Genomic DNA, 25,966 nt, shown 5'->3' on the forward strand with positions numbered 1-25,966 from the left:
ATATAATGGTATACCAAATATAAACTTGATCACTGATCCATGAAATGAGGTGAACCTTATCTGATCATTAGACCATTAATGGTATACCAAATATAAACTTGATCACTGATCCATGAAATGAGGTGAACCTTATCTGATCATTAGACCATAAAAGGATCCCATATAATAGTATACCAAATATAAACTTGATCACTGATCCATGAAATGAGGTCAACCTTATCTGATCATTAGACCATAAAAGGATCCCATATAATGGTATACCAAATATAAAATTGAGAATGGAAATGGGGAATATATCAGAGACAACAACCCAACCAAAGAGTAGACAACAACCAAATTATGGACACAACATTTAAGCTTGATACAGCTCTGAATTAGGAGTGGGATTAAATAGTTGACACAACATAGGTTTCTGACACAGAATGAATGTGGTCCAAGAACTTAAACTTAAAAACTTAAAAAATTTAAATTGGACATTTACCTATTATGGTCCAATATCCAAAATCTAAATACATGGTTAGATTCAGCATATCATAGAACCCCAAGATTTCAGTTTTTGATGAAATCAAATAATGTTCAATTTTATACCCTTTAGACCTCAATGTGGACCAATTTGATAACCAGACCCAAATATAAAAAAAATCTAAATACATGGTAAGATTCAGCATATTGAAGAACCCCATATATTCATTTTTTGTTGAAATCAAACAAAGTTTAATTTTGGACCCCTATTTGGACCAACTTGAAAACTTGGCCCATAATCAAAACTTTAAGTACATGTTTAGATTCAGCATATCAAAGAACCCCAAGAATTCAATTTTGGACCCTTTGGACCTTAATGTAGACCAATTTGAAAACGGGACCAAAAATTAAGAATCTAAATATACGGTTAGATTTGGCATATCAAAGAACCCCAATAAATCATTCTTTCATGAAATCAAACAAAGCTTAATTTTGGACCCTTTTGGACCCTAATTCCTAAACTGTTGGGACCAAAACTCCCAAAATTAATCAAAACCTTCCTTTTCTGGTCATAAACCTTGTGTTTAAATTTCATAGATTTCTATTTACTTATACTAAAGTTATAGTGCGAAAACAACATCATACCAATATACAACCAAACATTTTTCAATTTTGCGGTGGTATAAAAAGAAGATGTGGTATGATTGCCAATGAGACAACTGTCCACAAGAGACCAAAATGACACAGACATTAACAACTATAGGTCACCGTACAGTCTTCAACAATGAGCAAAGCCCATACTGCATAGTCAGAAATAAAAGGCCCCAATATGACAAGGTAAAACAATTCAAATAAGAAAACTAACGGCCTTATTTATATAAAAGAAAAGGCCACCAATGGGTCTTTAACACAACGAGAAAATTCCACAAATAAAGTTTATATTGATGCTGTTATGTGTAAAAAATAATATACAGGAATAACCAAAATATGAAAAACTGTGATACAAAAACTACCTAATTTCAAGCTCCCTTTCTTGTCAAAGCCTTAACACTGATGAATTTTAAATAACCAGCTAGGCCAGGAATTAATGATGTGTCCATTTTTTTATTACAAAAAATCGTGTAATGTTTACTTTTTTGTAGTTATTTGATACAAGCTTACTATAGAGCTAGACTGTGGAACATGAGAATACTACCTTAAATCTGAAGGCATGTCCAGTAACTCTGGAATAAATAAATAAGATTATGTTCAAAATTAAAAGGAATCTTTCCTTTACCAATACAGTACCAACAACATAACTTTGATAGTAATTTCTGTAATTCTAATGGATAACCAGAAAATCTTCAAAATCCAAAGGGAGTTTCCTTTTATCAATCAAGTATTTACTAGTGAGGGAACAAGATGGAAAACAATACCATAAATCAGACTGTTTCAGTCCTGTAATCATTGACAAAAAATCTAAACAGCAGACAGTGTACTATGATTCATATTATCAGTAAAACCAATATTATTTTCTAAGACAAATACAACATTTTAAGGAAATAAACCTAGTTCAGGTAAATTTGAAATATAAGTGACAACACTTGTACTACTAATGCATAAATCAAAGGTTGAAGTATGGAAGAAAAGTTCACTAAATGTTGATTTATTACCGTTCAGAATATAGTATGAAAAGTAAATCTAATTATTGTCAATATTCAAAGGGAAGTAATTCAAACTATTCTATAAACTTATAAACTAGCATTTAGAGTTATCTCCCATACAACACTTCCAGATTCAAACTGGTAAAGTTTTCTCATTTTGCAATTTTATTACATCATCTTATTTTTATAATATAATCAAGAAATAATTCAAATTTCAATTATAATGCATCATAATCATAATCATACAATCAAAAACCTGATAAGATATAACAAAACACAACCCATCTTCTGTATCTTTGTTGAATTTTCAATATTTTGATGTCAACCTTTAACTATTATACAAAAACATGTATCTTAAAGAAATATTCTACCAATTAAACCATCTTTTGAAAATGCTTGGGAAAAACTAATACTAAAAGCAAAAGAAAGAGGTTTTTCTGTGAACTGTAGTAATAAACAGAACAAAATAATATGACATTTTAATAGGCAGTATGGAAATATGGACATATCTTGTAAAATTTATCAAGGTATATATATAGTCATCATGTTATCTGCTGCTTGTACTGTTATGCTCACTAACTGATGTTCATTGTGCTGTCTTTTTTATACTCATGCCCTCAATGGGTGCTTATTAAATTGGTTTGATAAATATAATGACATGTATAATGGTATTGTATTGTATGGCATAAATCTTTCAATAAAAGGTATAAAATGTATAATCTTGTACATGTATTGCTTATAATGTATAACAGTAAAAACACCTATAAAACAAACATAGTGATTCCAAACTCAAAACATGCATTTGTTGACATGAACCAGTGAATATGATGTCTGAAACATTATTCAACATGACAGTCTTACACATGTTGATGATATTTCATTCTAATATCTGTAATGGGTATATGTCACTTTTCAGTTTCTTCAAAAATTGTCAGCCATTATGAGAGTTATTTTGATTACTTTTGACTTTTAATATGATTATCTGCCTCTTTTAAAAGTTTCTGCATGTCAGAATATTGAGAAATTTCCAAAGCTCGATCAAGAGTTGACCAAACATATGTCTGATGTTCATCTGATAATATAATTGGACATTCTTGGTTTTTCATCTCTGCTAACCAATACACAACTCGTTTAGGTCTTCCTTTCACTTCATAGTTTAATGTATATTTGAATTCTGACAATATGTTGTAAGCTTGTTCACTAAGTCCTGCTTCTTCTTCTGTTTCTCTTATGGCTGTCTGGAGTTCTGATTCTCCTGGGTCAACATGACCTGAAAAATATTTAACTTATTGAATGAAATACAGTGATTTTTCTTATGTTTTCTAAAACACAATCTGGTATTTCACATGATGAATAGATCCTGTAAATTCCTTCCTCTGACATTCCATTGTACAACAAAAGATAGTTTGAAGAGTTCAATGAATTTACATTACGAAGATAGAAGAAATATATAATTATTGTTACTTGCTTTAACAATTCAACAATATTTCATACTCTTTTTTACCAACAAAAGTCAATCTTAATGTAACAAAAGAAGAATATCTCGATCTATCAGTTAAAAAATGTGAATATCTTAAGACCAAGTCAGACCAGCAACTTCTCAAAAAGATAATCAGACTCCAAAGCATTCTTTGGACTATTGTAAATTATTGTAAAGTTTTTATCAATGCAAATTATGTGACCAGCTTAATTAGATATAGGAAGATAAGCACATCTCAGGGGGGGGGGAGAGTATCTCGCTGCATTGAAGACCCATTGATTGCCTTCAGCTGTTGTTTGCTCTTTGGTCGGTTCCATTCTCAGTTTTATTTTTATGTATATACCTTATGATCCCTTATTGCTACTAATTAGTCCAGTCAATCTAGCATAAATTTGACCCTAACCCAAAAGTAATTGCAACAGAAGATTTTTAAGTTTGAATCTTTAGCATTATTCCCCAAATATACACAGAAATAAAGTCCCATAAAATCTAACTTGAGGAAGACTAAAAAAATCACCATTAAAATTCCTATTGAGATTTGCATTGAAAAGGGAGATAACTCTTGCAAAAAAGACAGAAGTATCAAAGTCAGAATTTTAGGGGACATTTTTTGTGTATATAAAGGGCATAATGCTATAGATTAGAACTAAAACATTTTCTGTTGCAATTAGTTTGAGGTTAAATCTTAGTTTGACTGGACTATATCCACAATTACTGGACATCATAGATGTTCCCGTAAAATTTTGACGTCATAATAGAAAATATCTTACACCACAATGGAAAAGAGATTGTTGTATGACACCAGGACATGCCAACATAGCTGGCAATTATGAGGCTGACATCCTTGCAAAAACACAGCAGAGAAAGCAAAAGAACTAACCACTGCAAATAATGTCATAACACTGCAGGACGTCCAACAAGCAGCATATAACAGTACAGGAAATAAATGGCAGAGAAGATGGGAAATATCTGAGAGAGGCAGGGACCTTTATGAAAAAATACCAACTACGAAAACACTCAATTATGTCTGATTTCCCAACTAAAAGACATTTTAATTATATTCGCACAACTAAGAACTGGCTATACAGAACTCAACTACTATAAGAACTGAGTAGGCCAAAACAATGCCATAGAGTCATGCAACTGTGCAGCACCTGAAACACCTCACCATTTTCTTCTGGAGTGTCCTGCTATGAAAACAAACGAGAAGATAATGTTACATCAAATTTCCAAAGAGGTCGGGTCAGAAAATTGAATTTAGCTACTATGCTAAAGAGACTGGACGGCGAGAACACAGAAGAGACAAAAGCCAAACTACAAACAGTGGCACATTACATTGACAGAACAGGCAGATTTAATACTGCTGTTCCTCAATCTGTCAATCCCAATCTTAACCAGTGCATACCAATTTAAAGCACAGAGAAGAAAATACGTCGAGGAAAACGAACCAGAGAGGAAAACTGCACATTGGGACAATTCGTGCTAACAGGCCTTAAGATTGAGGATTGAGGAAGTTCGAGCGGGACAAATTCGCAAATACTGAATTTAGTGATTAGGTGTATTCTGTATTCCCAACAATAACTTGATATCTGTGTACATTGATCTTTTAATTAGAAGAAAATCAGAGAATATTTAATGTGAGTAGATGAATTATTAGAGTATCTGTATCTGTATCGTTACGTCGAAGGTACCAATACTGGCTTTTACTCGACGGGAGAGAGAGCGCCTATTGACGGCGTTGGAGAGCTGTTTTGAAGCTCTCAACTGACTTGGCGCACACTACTGCTTCTTCCAGTTGGTTCCAATGAATTACAGTCTTGACAAAGAACGAGTTCTTAAATTGTTCAGTTTTACAGTTTGTAGTATCAATTGCCTTTGAGTTGTTTTTAACTGAGTTGGTAACTATGTTTGTGCTCTCAAAGTCTACAAAGCGTGTAGGTTTGATTGTCCTTTTGGTTTTGCTTTTTACCAAAAATTCGTCAGGTTTGATAGCTGGGACCAAACCCTCAACCACTTTGTACAGAAATACCAGTCTTTGGCTTGTTCTTCTGGACTGTAGGTTTTCAAGTTCCAGCACTGTTAGCATTTTGGTGACCGATCCCTCTTCTCTTGATTTATAATCCCCTGTGATGAAACGGGCTGCTCTTCTTTGGATTCTTTCTAATTGGTTGATGTTGTTTGATGTATAAGGGTCCCATACAATTGCCCCATATTCCATCGTAGATCGCACCAATGAAATGTATGCTGTTTTCTTGCAGTCTTTTGGGCAAAATCTTAGGTTGCGTCTAAGAAAGCCTAGTGTAGAATTCGCTTTCTTAGTTACATTTGAAATGTGGGTGGTCCATTTCAGATCGTCCGATATCTGTAGTCCCAGGTATGGGTTGTGTTTGACCTGTTGGAGTATGTGTCCATCAAGGGTATAGAACTTCTGACTTTTGTTCTTAATGCTCAAGATGTAACATTTCTTTGCGTTGAAGCGCATACCCCAGTCTTTGGCCCATTTTTCTAGGCTAACCAGATCTTGTTGTAACAGTGTGTGGTCTCGTTGAGTTTTTATATTTCTGTATAGCAGACAATCATCAGCAAAAAGTCTAACAGTTGATTTTACTGAGTCCGGGAGATCATTGATATGACAGAGGAAGAGAAGGGGTCCGAGTACGGTTCCTTGTGGCACTCCTGAGTCCACTGTAACTTCTTCCGATTCCTCTCCATCAATGACAACCTTCATCCTTCTCTGAGTTAGAAACATTTCTAGCCATTTATTCAGTGGTCCTCTCACACCATATTCGTCTAGTTTGTGTAGGAGTTTGTTGTGTGGCACTGTGTCAAATGCTTTTGAAAAGTCCAGGATAGCAACATCAATTTGGTTTCCAGCATCATGTGATTTCATGAAGTCGTGCAGTGTGACTAGTAGCTGTGTCTCACACGAGTATCCGGATCTGAATCCATGGTTGAGTGATGTTAGTACCCTGTGCTTGTCTAGATGGTTTAGTATGTGCTTACAGATGATATGTTCAAGTACTTTGCACGGCACAGATGTTAGTGATACAGGTCTATAATTTTCTGGTGCATGTTTATCTCCTTTTTTAAAGACGCTCGAGATGTTAGCGTTTAACCAGTCTCTTGGCAGTTCTCCAGTATTTATTGACTTTTGGTATATTATTGAGAGTCCTGGTGCAAGTTGTTTTGAGCACTCCTTGAGGATTCTATTAGGTATACCGTCTGGTCCTGAAGCTTTTGATGGATTTAGTTGCCTGAGTAGTTTTTCAACTCCTTCATGTTTTATTTCAAGGAATGGGATTGAGATCTTTATGTGCTTTGTTGTTTTCGGCAATGTTTTGTCGTTGTCCCTTGTAAATACTGATTTAAATTGTTGTATCAGTAATTCTGCCTTTCCTTTACTATCATTCACTAATTGGCCATTGCTTTTCAAAGGTGATACTCCAATGTTGTCTTGTTTCCTAGATTTTATGTACTTCCAAAAAGGCTTTGGATTGTTGTTTTCCAGTCCCTCCATTATGGTGTTGTTGATGTATTCCCATTCAGCTTTCCTGACTTGTCTTTTACATTCTTTTTGAAAGTGCCTGTAGTTTGACCAGTTCTTTGTTCTCTTTGCTTGATGGTATAGCCTGGTTTTCTTTTTGAACATTTTCCTAATTTTGTGATTTATCCAGGGTAAGCTTGCTTTAGAGCGGATGAGTTTTGATGGTATGTTCTTGTCCAAATTTACGTAGAGTTCGTATTTAAATGTGTCCCATAATTCTTGGACTGTGGCATTGTTATGGTTCATATCCCTGATTTTGTTGGATAATGTATCCAGTTCTTCATGGAGATCTTCCCATTTTGCTTTCGAGTAAATGTAGCATTTACGTGGCCGTTTACTCTGGTAGTGTGGTTTTGTATCACAGTCTGTTATGATCATGTCATGGTCAGATATACCTGGAGCATTTGTTGATGTTTTGATGAGTGATGGGTTGGTGGTTAACACTATGTCCAGTAGATTTTCTCCTCTTGTTGGCGTTTCATGAATCTGAGTGATCGAGTGTGACATTAGGACTTCAATAAGGGCTTTTTGTATTTCTTTATCTTGTGCGTTTGGGTTTATTGACATTGTGTTCCAATCAATATCTGGACAGTTGAAGTCTCCAGTAAGTATGAAATTAGTATTTTTATTGGAGATCTTGTCTAGTGATTTATCAAGTTCTTTTATATCATCCATGTTTCTATGAGGCATATAAAATGAGCCTATTGTTAGTTCTTTTTGGTCTTTCAGTTGTATTTTCACCCATTCAATCTCGCACTTTGTTACTAGTTCTGGTTTTTCTACTGCTACTATGTCGTTTTGTACAAGGACAAATACTCCTCCCCCTAGTGTACCCCTGTCGTTCCGATATGCTACATAGTTTTCAGGGAATACTTCGCTTGATTTTATTGCGTCTTGCGTCGGGTTTTTTCCTGGTTTAACTCCTTTTAGCCAAGATTCTGTGCCGCAGATGATGTCCGGTTTGATGTAGTTTACAGCTGCTGTAAATTCAGAAGTCTTGTCTTTGATGCTTCTGCAGTTTAGTGTTAGTATTCTTAGGTTACGCTTTGTTTCAATGTTGAATACGTTACTGCTGGTGGTTCTGTTTTTGCTTTTACTGCTTTTTGGTGATGAGGTGTTTGTGGAGTTATTTCTTTTTGGGCTGCTGGTTTTAAGTGGGCTGAAAGCATTTGATGTGATGGATTCGAAAGTAATGTTGTGTGTAAGAGGTTCATAATAGTTTGAAGTGTTGAGCTCATAGCTGTGAAAAGTGAAGGTTGATACATTGATGGTCTCGCATTTGCAGCATAACCATTGTACATTTGATCTCTGTAATAAATCATAATCTGTGGAGCATAGTTCTATGCATGATTTGTGATGCCAGATGCTGCAGTCATCACAGCATACCCCTTCGCAGTTCCATGTAACTGGATGTTCACATAATCCACATGGATATACGCTTTGTTGTTTCGTTCTTGGTCCTGGGTTAAGTTCAATATCTCCTGCAAGTAGGAGGATCAATATTAGCATTGAGTGGTCTTTATTTGGTTTTGTTGGTAATGTTATGGGTCTACGCCCAGCTGATGTCCATTTGTTGTTTAATAGGCTGGTTATTAAGTGTTGATGGTCCCATGATTTTTCACTGGTGATGGAATTACCTATGTGGTATAAGAGTGTCACGAGTATAATCGAGTGAAAAAGTTTTATCTTCATTTTCTGGTTAAGTCTGTTTATGTGGTTCCAAGCTGCTCGTTTGTTGGTTTTTAACTGTGGATGTTATCAGTATAGCTCGGAAGAGCCCGTGCTGACTGAAAACAAAGACAGTTTAGTTCCAACAATTTATTTGTGCTTGGTCTGTGATTTTCTTTAACCAGGTTTTAGCCAACAAATTATCTGGGTGGATACCGTCTGCGTATAGTTTGAAGTTGTATTGTGTTCTTGTGGCTGATGTTCTGTTGTCTCCTTTTTTGTATTTTGATTTTATCTGAAGGTCGTTTGAGAATTTTGGTGAATGGCTGGTTATGCTATCGTTGATTTCTTTGACTTTGTAGTTGACTTTGATGATTTGGTCTGCTAGTACTGTGTCTTGTTCTAGAAACTCTTCTGGTGTTTTATGTTTTCGATGGCAGTTCCAGTGGTAGATGGAATAGACTGGTGTTTCTAGGATGGTTATTTTGCAATTTTCGTATTGCTTTGTCACTTCGATTATTTTGTTGTAATATTCTACAAGGTGGTTTATTGTTTCGTCGTTGTGTGCGTTAATTGATATATATTTCTTGTTGTATGCTGTTAGGTCACAAGTGCCTAACGAGTAAGATATTGCTATCATAAGTGTTTTTTTTTTTTAAATTATAGTAATGATTTAATTAAGGTACGTTGTTATACGTTAGATAACGGATTTGTGTATGGTATTTGGATATATTTATTGTAGAGTTGTTTCCCTTGTAAACGGTTTTTGTAAATCTTGATTGCTTCACTAAACATACTACAATCCGCATTTTACCTTTTGGGGGAGTCCAGTGGTGTTGTCCATATGATGTTTGCAGAAGCAAATACTCGATATTACTTTGAATTTTGCGGAAAATTATCAATCCAGCAGCAACCAAACCACCGGCGGAAGCCATAACTTTCCTACCTCCTTGCCAGAGAACAATTTTGAAATGTAAAATATGACATTTATAAAACTATTTTTTATTTAAACTGACATATCAGTTTGTCATGCATCTTAACATCTGTCACTTCAAATTTTCTTTAATTGAAAAATAGTACAGAAGATAATATATCCTATCGTTTCCAAGGAAAGCGCGTCTTTCAAAATGGTGACTTCAGTAACATTTTCCCTTCAATAAATTATTTATAAGGCTCACACCAAAATAATCAATGCCATACTCCAATATTTTTGTCATGTTCATATGATATTTACAAGATTCATTATAGTTCTTTGATTGATTAAAAAAAGATGACCCAGTTTTTATGGATCTTTGGATGACATGCCTGAACCTGTAATGTTTTCAGTTTTAACAGGACATTACGTTATTTCACGACGCCGGCGTACTAGCAAAATAAAAGAAATGCAGTATGTATATTTACAATAGAAATCTGATTAGTACTTATAATTTAATTACGAAAAATAGTAATTGCATGGAGATACATAATAGAAATATGCAACATTTTTTGTAGAAAATAACATCATAAATAATGTTTTGATTTTTTGTGCAAATATAAAAGTAGTTTTAAAATTATTGTAACAATGCTGGGCTTATGCCAGAAAGACACCATTATTTTACATATCTGTAAACTATGTTGGTACACACACACATGTATTGCTTCTTGTTGACACAGAGACAGCAACCCAACAACCATTTAACAATAAAATAAAGTAGACACTTATAATATGACAAATTATTTGTCAAACATCTATGTGTAGCTGTCAAATGAGCTGTTCACTCACACTGGAGTATATACACTCAAAAAAGTGTCCACTCCTTGACGGGAAGATAAATAGATAAATGAATAAACTGATTGTCATTTTCTATAAATGTTTGTCAAATCTTCATTTTATAAGATAAGAAAACTTTATTTTGATTCGGCATAAGTACAAATATACAACACAAACCCTCATTTTATTACATGTATATTATGAAGACTTTACCAGTTGCATTAACTTAAGTAACCTGCTGTATACTTGAAGTATTTTAATTTCCAAATTGTAGACTATTGACACTAACATTTACATATGATATATATATATTCTCTGTGTTAAATGCATAAATGTTAGAAATACTCAAAGTGCAGGTATACATTGTACCTAACTTGAATGCAGTTGTTGATCATGATACATGCATGTATAGCTGACTATGTGGCATGTGTTTTACTCATTGTTGAAGGCTGTACATTAACCTATAGTTGTTAATTTTCTGTGTCATTTGGTCTCCTGTGGAGAGTTGTCTCATTGGTAATCGTATACCACATCTTCTTATCATTATAAATATAATTTTATGCATACTCGTCACTCAGTCTAAAAGGAATTGTGTTCCGGTGTCCACACTTTAATATCTGTAAGTAATTGCATATATGGTATTACCTGTTGTTGACATGTGAAAGATATTAACCTGGCTAATTTGCTTAGAAGTTGTAATATATGTTATGTATAAACCTTACTGTCTACATATATATAAAGATTCTGAATCATGCCAGTAAGCATGGACAAAGGATCATAGATATTTTTAGCTGTTGTAGATCTCTTTTAAGAAAAAGAAAAACTTTATATTTTGGTATTTTGGTTACATGGAATTGCTTTAATTAGTCTAAATAATTCATTGTTGACTTAAAATGACAATAAATTCTAAATTCACTATTCTCTATAAAAGTCTAAAGTTTACTCCTAATGAAGATTAATATAATGTACTTTTGTACTGTACATGTTGTACATTTGTACATTGTTATGAAATTCTTTTTTTCATACTCAAAATATATATAAATATTGTAAAAGTATGAATAACAGGAGTTGTGGGATTTATGTACATCAATTATATAGGAATATGGTTATGTCTGTTTTATATACATCAATTATATAGGAAAATGGTTATGTCTGTTTTCTGCTTTCTTACAAGATGTTGTTTCATTGTACTCTCAATCTGCAGAAAAAAGTTCTCTAAATCCTAATTTCTCTTTGCAGGGTGGTATTATTAAACACAAATTTAAAATTCAGGAGACATTAAAAGTATTTAGATTACATATTTATATTTGTCAAGGAACCTCTTGTAGATTCCAAAATTGATTTTTAAATTGTTAATTATAATTCAAATAAAAATTAAATATTTCATTTTTTCAGGTTGAGTATAAATACATAACAGAAACAGCTACTTAAGTGCTCATGAAATATGGGAACTCTTTATGAATGTTTGAAAGAGGCAAGATTAGAAAAATATTATCCCACCCTAAGAGTGAATGGGATTACAAAATCTGAAGCATTAGCACGACTTACACCACAAGACTGTGCAGCCATAGGTATTACTTCCCATGATGACAGACGACGCTTAGTTGAACTTATCAATATTATTAAATCAGTCCATACTACAGAGCCATCCAATTTGTCTGCTGCAAGACCAAATAGTCACAACCCATCACCAAGGAAACGTAACAGAAGTCCATTGGTTTCAGGTAATCGTGGGAGAGGTGATCAAGCTTTGCATGCTGTCAGTGATGTCAGAGTTCATGAACGACCAATAAACCCACCGAGTCAAACCAGTCATGCAGAACTTTTAAGGTTATTAGATAGCTCTGAATCTGAGTCTTCATCAGATTCCTCTGATCATTCAGACTATGAACCAGCAACAAAACATTTAAATGCAGCATCATCACCCCCTAGAGTCAGGAGATCCGTTGTCAACCGTATCAAACAAAAGGGATATAATTATGGTGTTCCATCAAATGCACCAAGTACGCCAACAAGTAGTAAAAGTAGATCTAGAACTAGTCATTCTAGTGCTATAGAAAGGATTAAAGTTTGTGTGAGGAAAAGACCGAGAAATAAACGTGAAATAAAGAATACAGATGATGACATTGCTAAAGCTGAAAGTGACACAACATTGACTGTTAATGAACCTAAATCAGCTGTTGATCTGAGAGCATACACACTGCAGGTATGTATAAAGTAAACACTTTCATTCTGTGCATGCATTAGATATGAAGAAGCCAAGTATGCACAATCTGTTATTTTCAGAGGCAGACGAAGCAAAAAACAACAACCCCAAAAGTGTACATGTATATCTAAATGAGAGTGTCAATAGAAAATATAAAAATAAATATGTACAGCTTTGTTCATGTTGTCTATGAAAATTTGACCTTTTAAAAACATAGAAAATAAAGTTTTTAAGTTAAATTCATGAACATGATGAAGTAAGATATAACCTAATAATGAATACCCCAAATATTATGTCAAATATGAAAAACAGCATTTTTAATTTTAGTTTTTTTTTCTGTATACATTGCTTTTTCTTTTCAGCATGAGTTTATTTTTGATGAAGTATTCAATGAGAAATGTTCCAATGAAGATGTGTATATAAGGGCCACCAGACCTCTTATTAATTGTGTATTTGAAGGGTAAATATTGTGTAATAATAAGAATACCATACATATATAAAAAAAAAAGATGTGGTACATGTGGTATGATTGCCAATGAAACAAATCTCTGATAGAGATCAAATGACACAGAAATTAACAACTATAGGTCACTGTATGGCCTTCAACAATGAGCAAGTAGCATGGTCGTTTGTATTACATTAAATGACCTCTTAGAGATACAATTTGGTAGTGAACTTTGTCAAGGTTACCAACTTGACCTATTATCTTGAGTTACCCCCCCACATATGCTCCTTATTATTTGTATAATTAATTGATATTTTGAATAAAATTATCTGTGTATATACATACATGACATGTCACAATATTTTCATATCTTTTAGCAAACTTTATCAAGATAACAACTACACATCTATCAACATCATATTTGTATATAAGCTGATAAGTTACAAATAATTAATTATATAAAAAACAACTTGTTTAATTTTTTTGGCAGTCACTGCATGTGAAGGCTAGTTACACAATGTAATCCATTGTTATACCAGTTATACATCTACTTTTTGTTTGTTTAACACATGGTATGCATACAATATAAACTTTGTCACTTTTTTTTCCACAAACTACATGTGTCATATTTTCATATTGGATAAAGTTTAATCTAGGTAAACTATGTGTGACCCTTTTTCATACCATCTGCACAGCTAAATAATGTATATCAATGCGTTTATTCATTAAGTTTTTTTCAAGGTTTTTTACATGATGATCTTCATTTGACCCACTTCTATACCTATAGATAAAACAGGAACTACATACATACATACAAATGTACCTGTTGAATAGATATACTAAAATGAATTGTATTGCAAGCACACAACTACCTCCATTATGTGTGGAACTTCTGTCCAGGTCTTATTTTGACCAAAGAATTGCTATACAATAAAAACTTTCACACTAAGAACTAATTTCTAAACTTTAAACTAAGAATTAGTAACTTTATTTTTGTAGTGGGACAGCCTCATGTTTTGCCTATGGTCAGACAGGAGCAGGTAAAACTCATACCATGATGGGGAATCAGGAGATCCCAGGTCAATATTTACTGGCAGCTCATGATATCTACTCAATTATAGACTCCAAACAGTATGGAGCAGGGCTTAAAGTCTGGGTCAGCTTCTTTGAAATCTACTGTGGGCAGCTCTTTGATCTCCTCAATAAGAGAAACAGGTATTTATTATAAGAGGACACAATTGATTTTAATCTTATACTTTTCTCCAACTAATTTTGTGCAGATCAAAATATAAGGTCAGGGCGTAGGAGGGGTGTCTAAATAAAGATTTAGAGTATAAGAAATTACGGATTCTTTTATCTAAAGTCTCATGTCTTTCTCCAATTTAACTTTAAAAAAGTTGAAGACTCAGTTCCATATTTTCTGCTTTCAAAAGTTGTAATGAAATGTATTGCTTTTCAGTCTTTTGATTAAGTGTAGAAAAATAATGTGATCGCACAAACAAGAAGAATCGGTTTTACGAATAATCTACATGACTTTTGTAAATTTATAAAAAAAAAGTTAAAATAAACAGAGTTGGCCATCTCAATGGGAACTGTTTTCCAATACTCAGCAATAGATTTTACTGAATCTTTAATAGTAGTCCCCTTTGATTCTATATGCTGATTATTTATTCATTTGTAGTGTGAATTTATTTGTTATTTTTAAGATTACAAGCCAGGGAAGATGGTTCAAACAGGGTCTGTATAGCAGGACTAACGGAGACAGAGTGTAAAGACGTTCAAGCATTAATGCAGGTTTGATATTTGTAGAATGTAAAACTTTTTTATTTTGAAAGTAATTGAACAGTTTTTAGGGTGAACATTTGTAAAGACATACCTAAATAGTTCTAAATATAAGATGTGACATGTGCATTAACAGCATATAACAATCAGGATCCTGATGAGAAAATAATCCAATTATGGCAAAAGTGAAGTACTGCAAGCGTTCCTGCAGTTGACTGTCAGTAGTTTCTGTGTAATAACTAATGAGCGTTTCAATTGAATCCATTAAAATTTGTATATGTTGTTACTGATGTCAAAATGGAGGTTAAGGGTCTTACAGATTTCACTTTTACTGTCAGGATTATGGTCCTTGATAGATTGGAAAATGACACTTTACTTTATGACATCTTCATGCAATAGTTTATAATCATTTCAATAAAAAATAAGCAAAAATATGAATAAAGGAAAGATCAATGACATAAAAAACTTTCAAGTGATTATATTTTGATTTAAATGAAGACAGTTCAATAGATTTAAAACTTCATAGTCGTTAACCAATTTTAGGAGAAGAGTTTTTTTAATAATAATATATCTTAACCTGAAAATTGCTTTAAATTGGTAATATATACTTTATGTAAACTATGGGAACAAGCATGGGAACAATTATGGCTCCAGAACACGCCATTATATTTATGGACAAATTAGAGAGAGAATTCCTAAACATACAAATACTAAAACCATTAATATGGTGGAGATATATAGACGACATATTTTTTATATGGCCACATACACGCAAGGATCTAGATTCCTTCATCAGTGCCCTCAACCAATTCCATCCAAGTATAAAATTCACAAGTCACATAAGTAAAGAAAAAGTTGATTTCCTAGATACAATGGTGGTTAATAACCAAGGAAAACTACATACCACTCTATACACAAAACCAACAGATGTGCACCTCTACTTACACTACAACTCATGTCACCCGAAACACCAAAAAGAAAGTATTCCATTTAGTCAAGCACTGAGAATAAGACGTATTTGTACAGAAATCAATGATTTCGAATTTCACACAAACCTCATGAAAAAACATTTCCTGACTCAGGGCTACCCCTGTCAGGTTGTTGAATCTGCAATCTTCAAAGCAAAATCCTTAAACCGCAATGATCTTTTAAAACTGAATGAAACCGACCAACCTGTGAAGTCAGATATAATCCCATTAGTAATTAACTACCACCCAAAAATAAAAAATCTTAACAGCACCATCAACCAGAGGAAAGTTATCCTCAAAAGAACTCCTGAAACACAAACCCTCGTGACACAAAAACTCACTGTCTCATATAGACGAGCCTTATCAATCAGACAAATACTAGTGAAAACCGAAATTGTATGCAAAGAAACCCAAAAGGGGAGCCACCCCTGTGGAATGAATTGCTATCTCTGCAAATTAATGAAAACCGCAGAAAGTGCAAAAAGTACCGTGAACATCTACCAAATAGATATTAAACACGAAATTACATGCAACACAGAAAGTGTGGTTTATTTAATAGAATGCAAACAATGCAAAAAACAATATATTGGTCAAACGGAAAACAGCTTAAAAGAAAGATTTAGGGGACATTTACAAGACATCAACACTGAAAATAATACAAAACCAGTCTCGAAACATTTTACTTTAAATGGTCACAATAAGCACAACGTCACCATAACAGGCATAACAACCACAGAACAAAACATCAATGTTAGACTCAGAACAGAAGAAGCTCTAATACACAGATTTGGAAGCACCGAACCCTGGGGACTTAACAGACGATATGGCTAATTCTTAGATAACAAAAAGAAAGGAAACTACTGGAATATTCAAACCATGATTCAATTGTAAAAAGCGCCCGAAAACATTCTGCAGCATATCAACCTTAAGAAGACACCACAAAGAAATCCACGGACCAGTGTCAAACAATGCAAACATTGTGTTGCTACTTTCTCTAGGAAATCAAATGCCATTACACATCTGAAATCAAAACACCCAGAAAAGGCCAAAAAACAGTTTCAAACACAATCCTCAGGAAATGGCTAAAGCCGTAGAAAAATTGAGACCCCCCTTTGAAGCCGTTCAGAAGAAAGAATGGAATGGGAAAACCCCTACATTCAGAACAGTAGCAGGTAAATCACCTTATGAAACCAACAACCTTCTACTTCAAGACCGCAAAGACCATCAACCAGTACCCTTGAACAAGACCTATACCTGTCAGATTCAGATACTAACACTCCGCAATACATAACCAACGAATACGGTTATGTCATGGACCTAACTCAGGAAGACCACATTGACCTGACAACAAGCAGCAGTGATGAAACTATTTGTCTAGATGAGCTACCAGAAGAACTATGGGACAGACAAGTGTTTGTTAATTCAATTTACAACATTTTCAGCTAAGGCATTAATAACATAGACTCTATACACGAATAATTTATTTTACTTTCATTTTCAGGTTGATAATCTATTTACATATTTTCTATTTATACTTTCACTTTCACTTCCTCTTTCATAACTATGTGTACTACTATACTATGACATTGTCTTAGACAACCCGATTTTATACTTATGCATGTTCAATGTATTATTTGTATCCTGATGACAGTGCCCTCGGCACCGAAACATGTCGATCAATAAATTTTATGCAGCAGTCCCTCAAGTGTTGTTGTTATAAGACTTTCTACATTTTATGTGTTTTATCATAACGACCCTGCATACCCGAGGTATCCACTTCAGGGACTCTACCTTACTACAGACTCACCAGGCGTTGGTTCACTTTGGTTTGTAATAATATATATATTTTGCAGGTAATAGATTATGGCAACAATGCTAGAAGTAAAGGTGCTACTGGAGTAAATCCAGACTCTTCACGATCTCACGCTGTATTACAGCTCGAAGTACGCAACTCATCAGACAAAAGAGTTGGAAGGTATTTTTATAAACATATTATGTTTCTGCTTATTGATATTCATAGAATTATGAATATATTTAATGAAATATAGACAAATTATCAAAAAATAACTGAACAAAACATTAATTCACAAATGCATGTAGTGCATCAGTTAATTTAGTGTTGTTGTTCTGTATTTTAAAAAACAGAAATTCATGAACCAACAGCATATAGTTTTAAAGAAAAATCAATGGATTTGAAATGGGAGTTTTGTGATTTTAAGATAAATTTGAGAACATTTTTGCAGATTTTATGTGCTTGCTATACAAATGTTCACCAATTTAAGAAAAAACTCTATCACTTATACCTCAGAAAATAAAAGAAATAATTTTTGTTTTTCAATTTTCAGTTAAAGTTCAACAAGCCAAAGTTGTATGGAAAATTTCAACCATCCTTCAAATTGTTTAGAATATTTTTAGTACTTATGCATATGTAATGTTTTTGTAGAATATCATTTATTGATTTGGCTGGTAGTGAGAGAGCTTCAGATGTTACAGACACAGACAGACAGACACGTCTTGAAGGGGCGGAAATCAACCAAAGCTTATTAGCTGTAAGTTATCTCAGGAAATTTGTGTTTGTCTTTTCTCTCAATAAATTAGCATGGACCTTAGAATTTCATTCAATTTCAGTAAAAAAAGAACATATTTGTCTTCAACTTCCTCAATTATTCATCACAATTGAGAAACCACAAAGGTCTTAAAAATTCTTGATTGAAACAAAAGTAATTTCTTTTTAAGGTTGCTGGGGTTTCTGAATTGTTTTTATATGGGAAACTTATTTTTTCGTTATTGAAGAAACTTTTAGCAATTTAATTGATCAAAGTTCAATGAGGGAATTAGTTTTCGCAAATTCTTTCTAAATATCAAATAAAAATAGGGGCTCAGATGCCTTTTTTTTTTAAATTGAAAAAAACAAAATGTAAACAATTATCTGCCCTTGATTTTAAAAGGATCTTTTCTAAAAAAATAAAATACACTTAAAGGCATTTTTTTTTGGATAGTTTAAACTTTAAATTTCAAGTGTTTGATGTTTCTGTTGTATATTGAATGACAGTTGGTAAATGATTTCGAATAGAAAAAAAGTATATTTGCAACTGCCCAGAAGGGAAGCAAAGAAAAAGACATCCCAATCTACCTTAAGGGGAAATAACTGAGATTTTTAAGATGGAGTAAAACTAATAATTTATGGTATGTGAGAGAGTGATTTGTCCATTTTTTTTATACAAAAATAGTGATTGGGACATGTACATTATACTGAATATTTTAATATATAAGAAATTGGAAAATTGGTGAAACATTACTGTACCCGTCAGTGCACTTTTCTGGGTTTTTTTCAAGATTTATTTATCTTTTTCAGCTAAAAGAATGTATTCGTTCTATAGACCAGGAAAGTAAACATAAACCATTTAGACAAAGTAAACTGACTCATATACTGAAGGAATCATTCACAGGGAATTCTAAAACATGCATGATAGCTAATATATCTCCTACCAAGTCGTCGTGTGAACATACCCTTAACACACTCAGATATGCTGACAGGTAAGAAACTAGATACACCATGATAGCTAATACATCTCCAACCAAGTCATCGTGTGAACATACCCTTAACACACTCAGATATGCTGACAGGTAAAAAACTCGATATACTCCAGTAGATTTAGGGTTATACTTTCATTTCCTATAGAGTCAATATCTAATATGTTACTAGACATCAAAGAATATTACTGGTAAATTTTGAACAGGCAAAAATAGATTACAACAACAGTATAGTTAATCTTACCAATGATTTTCTCATACATGAATGACTGTCATATGTGAAATAAAGGATATCCTTTAAAAAGTGCATGAATCTTGTTTGTACCCTAGAAACACAAAAAACAACAGTAAATGTATGGATTTCGTATTACCTATACTCACAAAAAAAACAACAAAAAAAACAGTGCCATTAGTATAATTCCACAGTTATTCTAAAAAACTGAAATATTTCAAAGATGCAAAATTAATCAATGACACATTAACTAAGAAATTTAAAAGTGAAATTAGAAAAAAGGAGAAAAGGAATATTATTATTATCAAGGAAATAAATTTTCAACAATAATCAAACCAAATTGAACCATTATTTAACTCCTGTGATGGTAAATATCTTTATCATACTCAATTTCCTCATAGATTACTGTGTTATGATTCCTGCTTGTATTGATTTGGTGAAACATCCTTAATAAATCAGAAATTATTCAGTTTGGAAGAAGAGGGACTTAGCTCTCTTATAAATACTACGATAGCTTAATACAAGATATCCAGATGAAAGGCTCATAGTTTGTTTCATATGTCCAAAGAAAATATTGGGTGTACATGCAGTACATCAATGAGACTACAACCAACAGGCAACAAAACAAAATATTGTTAACCTTTCATTTTTTGTGACACTTTTTCATTGTGCCTAATCAGTAAGTAATCTAGGAAGAAATCTTTTATAACATATCATTAATGTTATATTATTATATTCTTGCTAGTTTTTCCTAAGTACCAATCAATTAATTTGATTTATTTTTCAGGGTCAAGGAATTGCGTAAACAAGGTATACCAGCAGGATCCAGAGCCTCTGTTTCAAGTTCTTTACTGTTAAATATTCCTCCATCTGGTGGACCATCAGTCTTTCATCCTAACAATATTCTTTGTTCATCTACTCCGGTGAGACATAAGACTACCAGACACACAGGTAGTCACAGAGGAGCAGAAAGAGGATCAGATAGGGACAGTCGAGGGTCAGAAAGGGATTTTCATCTGGACCCTAATGAAACACCTATAAAAGGACTTGGTGTTAAAAGAAAAACTGTAAACAAAAGTGCTGCTAAACCTGCTCAACCTAAACCAACCCCAAGTGTTCCAACCAGAACTTCTGTAGTACGACATGTGGCTCGTAGTTCTTCATCTCAAAGTGAATCAGATCATGTGGATTCAGATTCATGTAATATAGACACAAATGCTAAAACAGTCAAACCAGCCACAGCAAGTGGCCAAAATGTTCCTGTAATAAAATCTACAGATACTGAAAATGATTTTCCTACAACTGATTTCAACAATGAGGAAGAATTAAATGATTTAAACAGAAGTAGTGGTAAATATGGAACTCTTCCTGTGTCCAGGGCAAGCAATGCTACATCAGGGTCCGCCCTCAAGCTGTCGACTGCTGGTCATCCTCTTCCTGTTGTTGATTGGAGTTCACATGGGGCAATACCTAAACATACTGGTTCCCAGTCTTCACAATTGTCGTCTTCATCTGCTGCTCCAGTGTTACGACAGAAAGTTTATAAAGATCCAGGTGAACAAGAGACAAACGAACCATATGTATCTAATGACTTGTCTCAAAAGAAGCCAGGTCCTGGGAATCATATAACTCCAGCTGCTAACAATCTATCACAACCTAAAACTAATACAAAATCAGTGCCATCTTCTACTGAAGTTACAACACCTCGTTTGTCTGATTCTTCACCACAGCATCATAATCAGTTTCAGCCTGTATTGTCAGAAAGTTTTGAGGATGACATGTTATTTGATAAACCTTCATTTCAATCCAGCGTATCTCAGAGAATTCAAAGGACTCCATCTAATGGTGATAATGGGTTGAACAACTTAGGTTTAAGTCGTGGACGTGAGGTTCAATTAAAAACTCCCCAGGACCCATCAGTACATCCTATTTTACCTGCAGTCATGCCAGCAAAAAGCAGTGACTTGACCACATTTTCACAAAGATCACCAGCAAGATTTAAAAGTCACTTTGAACAACCAGAATTGGAACCCCCACCATTTCACCTGGCACTTGTAAATCCTACAGAGAGTCGTCCAAAACTTGCTAGAACACCACCCCTGATTTTGACACAATCTCATGCTGAGTCTCAAGGATTTCATCGTCCAAATGTTGACATTTCTTCTATTTTAGAAGGCGTCAACGAACATAGGAGAATGCAGCTAGATATGGAGGCTAATGCACAAAAAACACATGGAGAACGTAATCATCATGTGGAGAGGAAAAACTTGAGACCGGACAGAAACGAGTCTCCATCGGAGCAGCTTCCATTAGATGTATCTCCTCTGTCAACAAATCAGTGGTATCAGACTCCTGCTGATTTTGCCGTTCATATAGCTACCTCAATTCAAAAGTCTGTTAATATCAGTACTGATCAACATAGTGACCACGAAGATACACAAAAACCTGAAAGAAACAATAATAAGTATGACAAGTATAATTTTGCTCCTTCAGAAGAAAATTCCCCATCCTATCGACCTGTTGTACAAGAATTTGAAGAAACAGGACTTAAAACTGTTGAGGATAATTTATCCGAATTTTTACCAATTCAGAAAAGGCCTGGGAACCATGATAAACCAGCTCAATCACTTAGTGTGGCACACAGAGATGTTGCCAGCCGTTTAAAATCAGCGTTTTCTAAAAACGAACCTAATAGTTCAAGGTCAAAACCAGCACAAAATAATTTATCAGGGCATAGTGACAGTAGACTTGCTACTACAGTATCGAGTGATAACACACATATTGCGTCTCCCAAAATGTTAAATAATAATCATTCTAAACAAAAATCTAAGGAAAACAGTGCCTTAAGTGACTCAGATATATATAAACATGCTAGAGACTCATTACATCATGTTAAAAAAGGAAGGCAGCCAAGGTCAAGGTCTCCAGTGAGTGATAGAAGTACAGGGTCTACAGGGTCCAGAACTCCTGTCAGTCAGAGAAATATGTATTCCCCAGTTAGCCAGAGAACTGTGCATTCTCCCGTTAACCAGAGAAACGTGTATTCTCCTGTCAACCAGAGAAATGTGAATTCACCAGTGGGGAGCTCGCGCTCAATAAATAATGTTATTAAGACTGAGAAATTAAACATTGGTTCTGCATTTTCTCCTATACATCCACAACCTGTGACCACAAGTGCTTTATCTAAAACAACTGTTGGACATTCACACAAGGACATAGTTCATCCAAAACCAGTATTGTCGCCTACTTCTTCTGACCCGAGGTCAGTTGACACAGAATCTACCAGTTTGAGGTATGTTTATATCCTACTATAGAATTGGGTTAAATTTTAGGTCAATATAATTAATATAGTAATGTAGTGAAATTAAGAAACAATAGGGCCATATTTTGATCCATTGATTTTGAAAATCGTATTATAAAATCACATGCTTCAGATTTTCAAAAACATCATTTTATCAGACACATCAGTAATTTTATTTGTGAAAGGTGTATTGCATGTTTGCTATTGAGATCTCCTTAATATTTAGATATGATTTAAGTCCTAGCACAAAAAGATATCTTGCAATAAAATGTCTTTTACACAGGGTAAGGTATCTATTGATATGGCCTGGGCCTGGGCTCATATCTAACTTTTCCAAAAATTATTTGACTTTGACCTCATTAATATGATTTATTGCACAATATTCAGATTTTGTTTTTTGGTATGTTTTTCTCATACATTTATATAAGCAATAGGTCAACTATATTCGGTGTATGTAATGATTGTAAGGTGTACATGTCTGTCTTGCAGGGTTCATCTGACCACGACCCCATACTTAATATAGCTTGAGTTTATTGTATCTTCCACACTTTGATGACATTGTTGTTTTGTAGACAAAGATTAATCTCATCACATGAAGATCAACTGGCATCTGTTACTTCACTCTGTAAACAAGAAATGAAACTTTTACTTGGTGCTAAAGCTGGACAGAAGGTACGTTTCTGGCTATCTGTCTATGTGTCACAAACTATTTCTGCTCTTTAACTTTTAAACCCCTTTGACGTTAGGTAATGAAACTTGGTGTTTAATAATATTCACTACGGCTACAAGATGTAAAGTGTTCAATGAGACAACATTATAATATAAAAATATGTAGATGTGGCCAATGAGACAACATTATAATATAAAAATATGTAGATGTGGCCAATGAGACAACATTATAATATAAAAATATGTAGATGTGGCCAATGAGACAACATTATAATATAAAAATATGTAGATGTGGCCAATGAGACAACATTATAATATAAAAATATGTAGATGTGGCCAATGAGACAACATTATAATATAAAAATATGTAGATGTGGCCAATGAGACAACATTATAATATAAAAATATGTAGATGTGGCCAATGAGACAACATTATAATATAAAAATATGTAGATGTGGCCAATGAGACAACATTATAATATAAAAATATGTAGATGTGGCCAATGAGACAACATTATAATGTAAAAATATGTAGATGTGGCCAATGAGACAACATTATAATGTAAAAATATGTAGATGTGGCCAATGAGACAACATTATAATATAAAAATATGTAGATGTGGCCAATGAGACAACATTATAATGTAAAAATATGTAGATGTGGCCAATGAGACAACATTATAATGTAAAAATATGTAGATGTGGCCAATGAGACAACATTATAATATAAAATATGTAGATGTGGCCAATGAGACAACATTATAATGTAAAAATATGTAGAACATTATAATATAAAAATATGTAGATGTGGCCAATGAGACAACATTATAATATAAAAATATGTAGATGTGGCCAATGAGACAACATTATAATATAAAATATGTAGATGTGGCCAATGAGACAACATTATAATGTAAAAATATGTAGAACATTATAATATAAAAATATGTAGATGTGGCCAATGAGACAACATTATAATGTAAAAATATGTAGATGTGGCCAATGAGACAACATTATAATATAAAAATATGTAGATGTGGCCAATGAGACAACATTATAATATAAAATATGTAGATGTGGCCAATGAGACAACATTATAATATAAAAATATGTAGATGTGGCCAATGAGACAACATTATAATATAAAAATATGTAGATGTGGCCAATGAGACAACATTATAATGTAAAAATATGTAGAACATTATAATATAAAAATATGTAGATGTTGCCAATGAGACAACATTATAATGTAAAAATATGTAGATGTGGCCAATGAGACAACATTATAATATAAAATATGTAGATGTGGCCAATGAGACAACATTATAATATAAAATATGTAGATGTGGCCAATGAGACAACATTGTAATATAAAAATATGTAGATGTGGCCAATGAGACAACATTATAATATAAAAATATGTAGAACATTATAATATAGAAATATGTAGATGTGGCCAATGAGACAACATTATAATATAAAAATATGTAGATGTGGCCAATGAGACAACATTATAATGTAAAAATATGTAGATGTGGCCAATGAGACAACATTATAATGTAAAAATATGTAGATGTGGCCAATGAGACAACTAACTATCCACCAAAGTTCAAATAAAGTGGATGTAAGCAGTTTTAGGATAATTATTCTTTAGTTACATTAAGATATTACTTTATGTAGTATTCATTGTGAATGTATTTTTGATATATGTTTATAATTACAGTATCTTTTTTTCAGACGTTTGATGAATATATTATGCGAGTAAGTGGAATACTAAGTCAGAAGATGTCAGCTATTCGTTTACTGCAAGAACAAATTGATGGTTATGTTGCATCGAAACTTCAAGATGAAGAAATCAGCTGATCTTTGATTCTCAGGGTGGACAGCTTACAAAGAAGAAGACCAATAAATGCGTTATAAATTTATAAGAAATGTTCAAAATCTACTTTTTTATGATATTATCAATGAAAAAGAAGGCACATTTTTTGTTTGTTGCTACAGAAAATAATATGACGGTTGTTGTTTTTGAAGTTTAAGATGTTTGAGATAGGCTAGGATTTTCAATTCTCTTCTAATTTTATCTTGCCTACTAGAGAAATACATTCAGTGAATTTAGTAAAACCAAATCAAATGGAACTCAATTTCATGTTATGATTATTGTCAGGATTTTTTTTTACTTTGTGATTGTATAAGCCATGGTTGTCAATGTTTTTGTACTAATAACATTCCAGTTACATCTGTGATAGACCAAGATTTTTATTTACAACTCAATTTATTTATTT

At 33.3% G+C, this 25,966-nt stretch overlaps 2 protein-coding genes across 3 annotated transcripts; one reads left to right on the forward strand and one right to left on the reverse strand.

Annotated features, from left to right (window-relative positions):
• Nucleotides 1-1,930: 1,930 nt before the first annotated feature.
• On the reverse strand, nucleotides 1,931-9,768 carry LOC139521228 (bis(5'-nucleosyl)-tetraphosphatase [asymmetrical]-like). Its single transcript, XM_071314680.1, has 2 exons — nucleotides 9,612-9,768; nucleotides 1,931-3,375 (listed from the first exon to the last, which is right to left on the reverse strand). The coding sequence occupies exons 1-2, from the start codon at nucleotides 9,730-9,732 to the stop codon at nucleotides 3,062-3,064; spliced, it is 435 nt and encodes a 144-aa protein (XP_071170781.1). The 5' UTR covers nucleotides 9,733-9,768; the 3' UTR covers nucleotides 1,931-3,061.
• Nucleotides 9,656-25,694, forward strand: LOC139521226 (uncharacterized). Of its 2 annotated transcripts, none has more exons than XM_071314667.1 (11): nucleotides 9,656-9,770; nucleotides 11,943-12,753; nucleotides 13,116-13,213; nucleotides 14,198-14,413; nucleotides 14,905-14,992; nucleotides 17,802-17,923; nucleotides 18,392-18,497; nucleotides 19,304-19,485; nucleotides 20,502-23,006; nucleotides 23,588-23,687; nucleotides 25,422-25,694. In XM_071314667.1, exons 2-11 carry the CDS (start codon nucleotides 11,992-11,994, stop codon nucleotides 25,545-25,547), a joined length of 4,305 nt encoding a protein of 1,434 aa, XP_071170768.1. In that variant the 5' UTR covers nucleotides 9,656-9,770; nucleotides 11,943-11,991; the 3' UTR covers nucleotides 25,548-25,694. The 2 variants fall into 2 exon arrangements, with proteins under 2 accessions (XP_071170768.1, XP_071170767.1); XM_071314666.1 differs by lacking the exon at nucleotides 9,656-9,770 and adding an exon at nucleotides 10,049-10,184.
• The last annotated feature ends 272 nt before the right edge of the window (nucleotides 25,695-25,966 follow it).

The sequence above is a fragment of the Mytilus edulis genome, chromosome 4, assembly GCF_963676685.1.
Source record: "Mytilus edulis chromosome 4, xbMytEdul2.2, whole genome shotgun sequence".
In the NCBI taxonomy this organism is placed as follows: domain Eukaryota; kingdom Metazoa; phylum Mollusca; class Bivalvia; order Mytilida; family Mytilidae; genus Mytilus; species Mytilus edulis.

Excerpts from the sequence above, each read along its gene's own strand:
- LOC139521228 (XM_071314680.1), bottom strand. The coding sequence starts at position 9,732 with ATGGCTTCCGCCGGTGGTTTGGTTGCTGCTGGATTGATAATTTTCCGC. Across the intron at positions 3,376-9,611 it reads CCACTGGACTCCCCCAAAAG|GTCATGTTGACCCAGGAGAA; the intron begins GTAAAATGCGGA and ends AATATTTTTCAG.
- LOC139521226 (XM_071314667.1), top strand. The coding sequence starts at position 11,992 with ATGGGAACTCTTTATGAATGTTTGAAAGAGGCAAGATTAGAAAAATAT. Across the intron at positions 12,754-13,115 it reads TGAGAGCATACACACTGCAG|CATGAGTTTATTTTTGATGA; the intron begins GTATGTATAAAG and ends TTTTCTTTTCAG. Across the intron at positions 13,214-14,197 it reads ATTAATTGTGTATTTGAAGG|TGGGACAGCCTCATGTTTTG; the intron begins GTAAATATTGTG and ends TTATTTTTGTAG.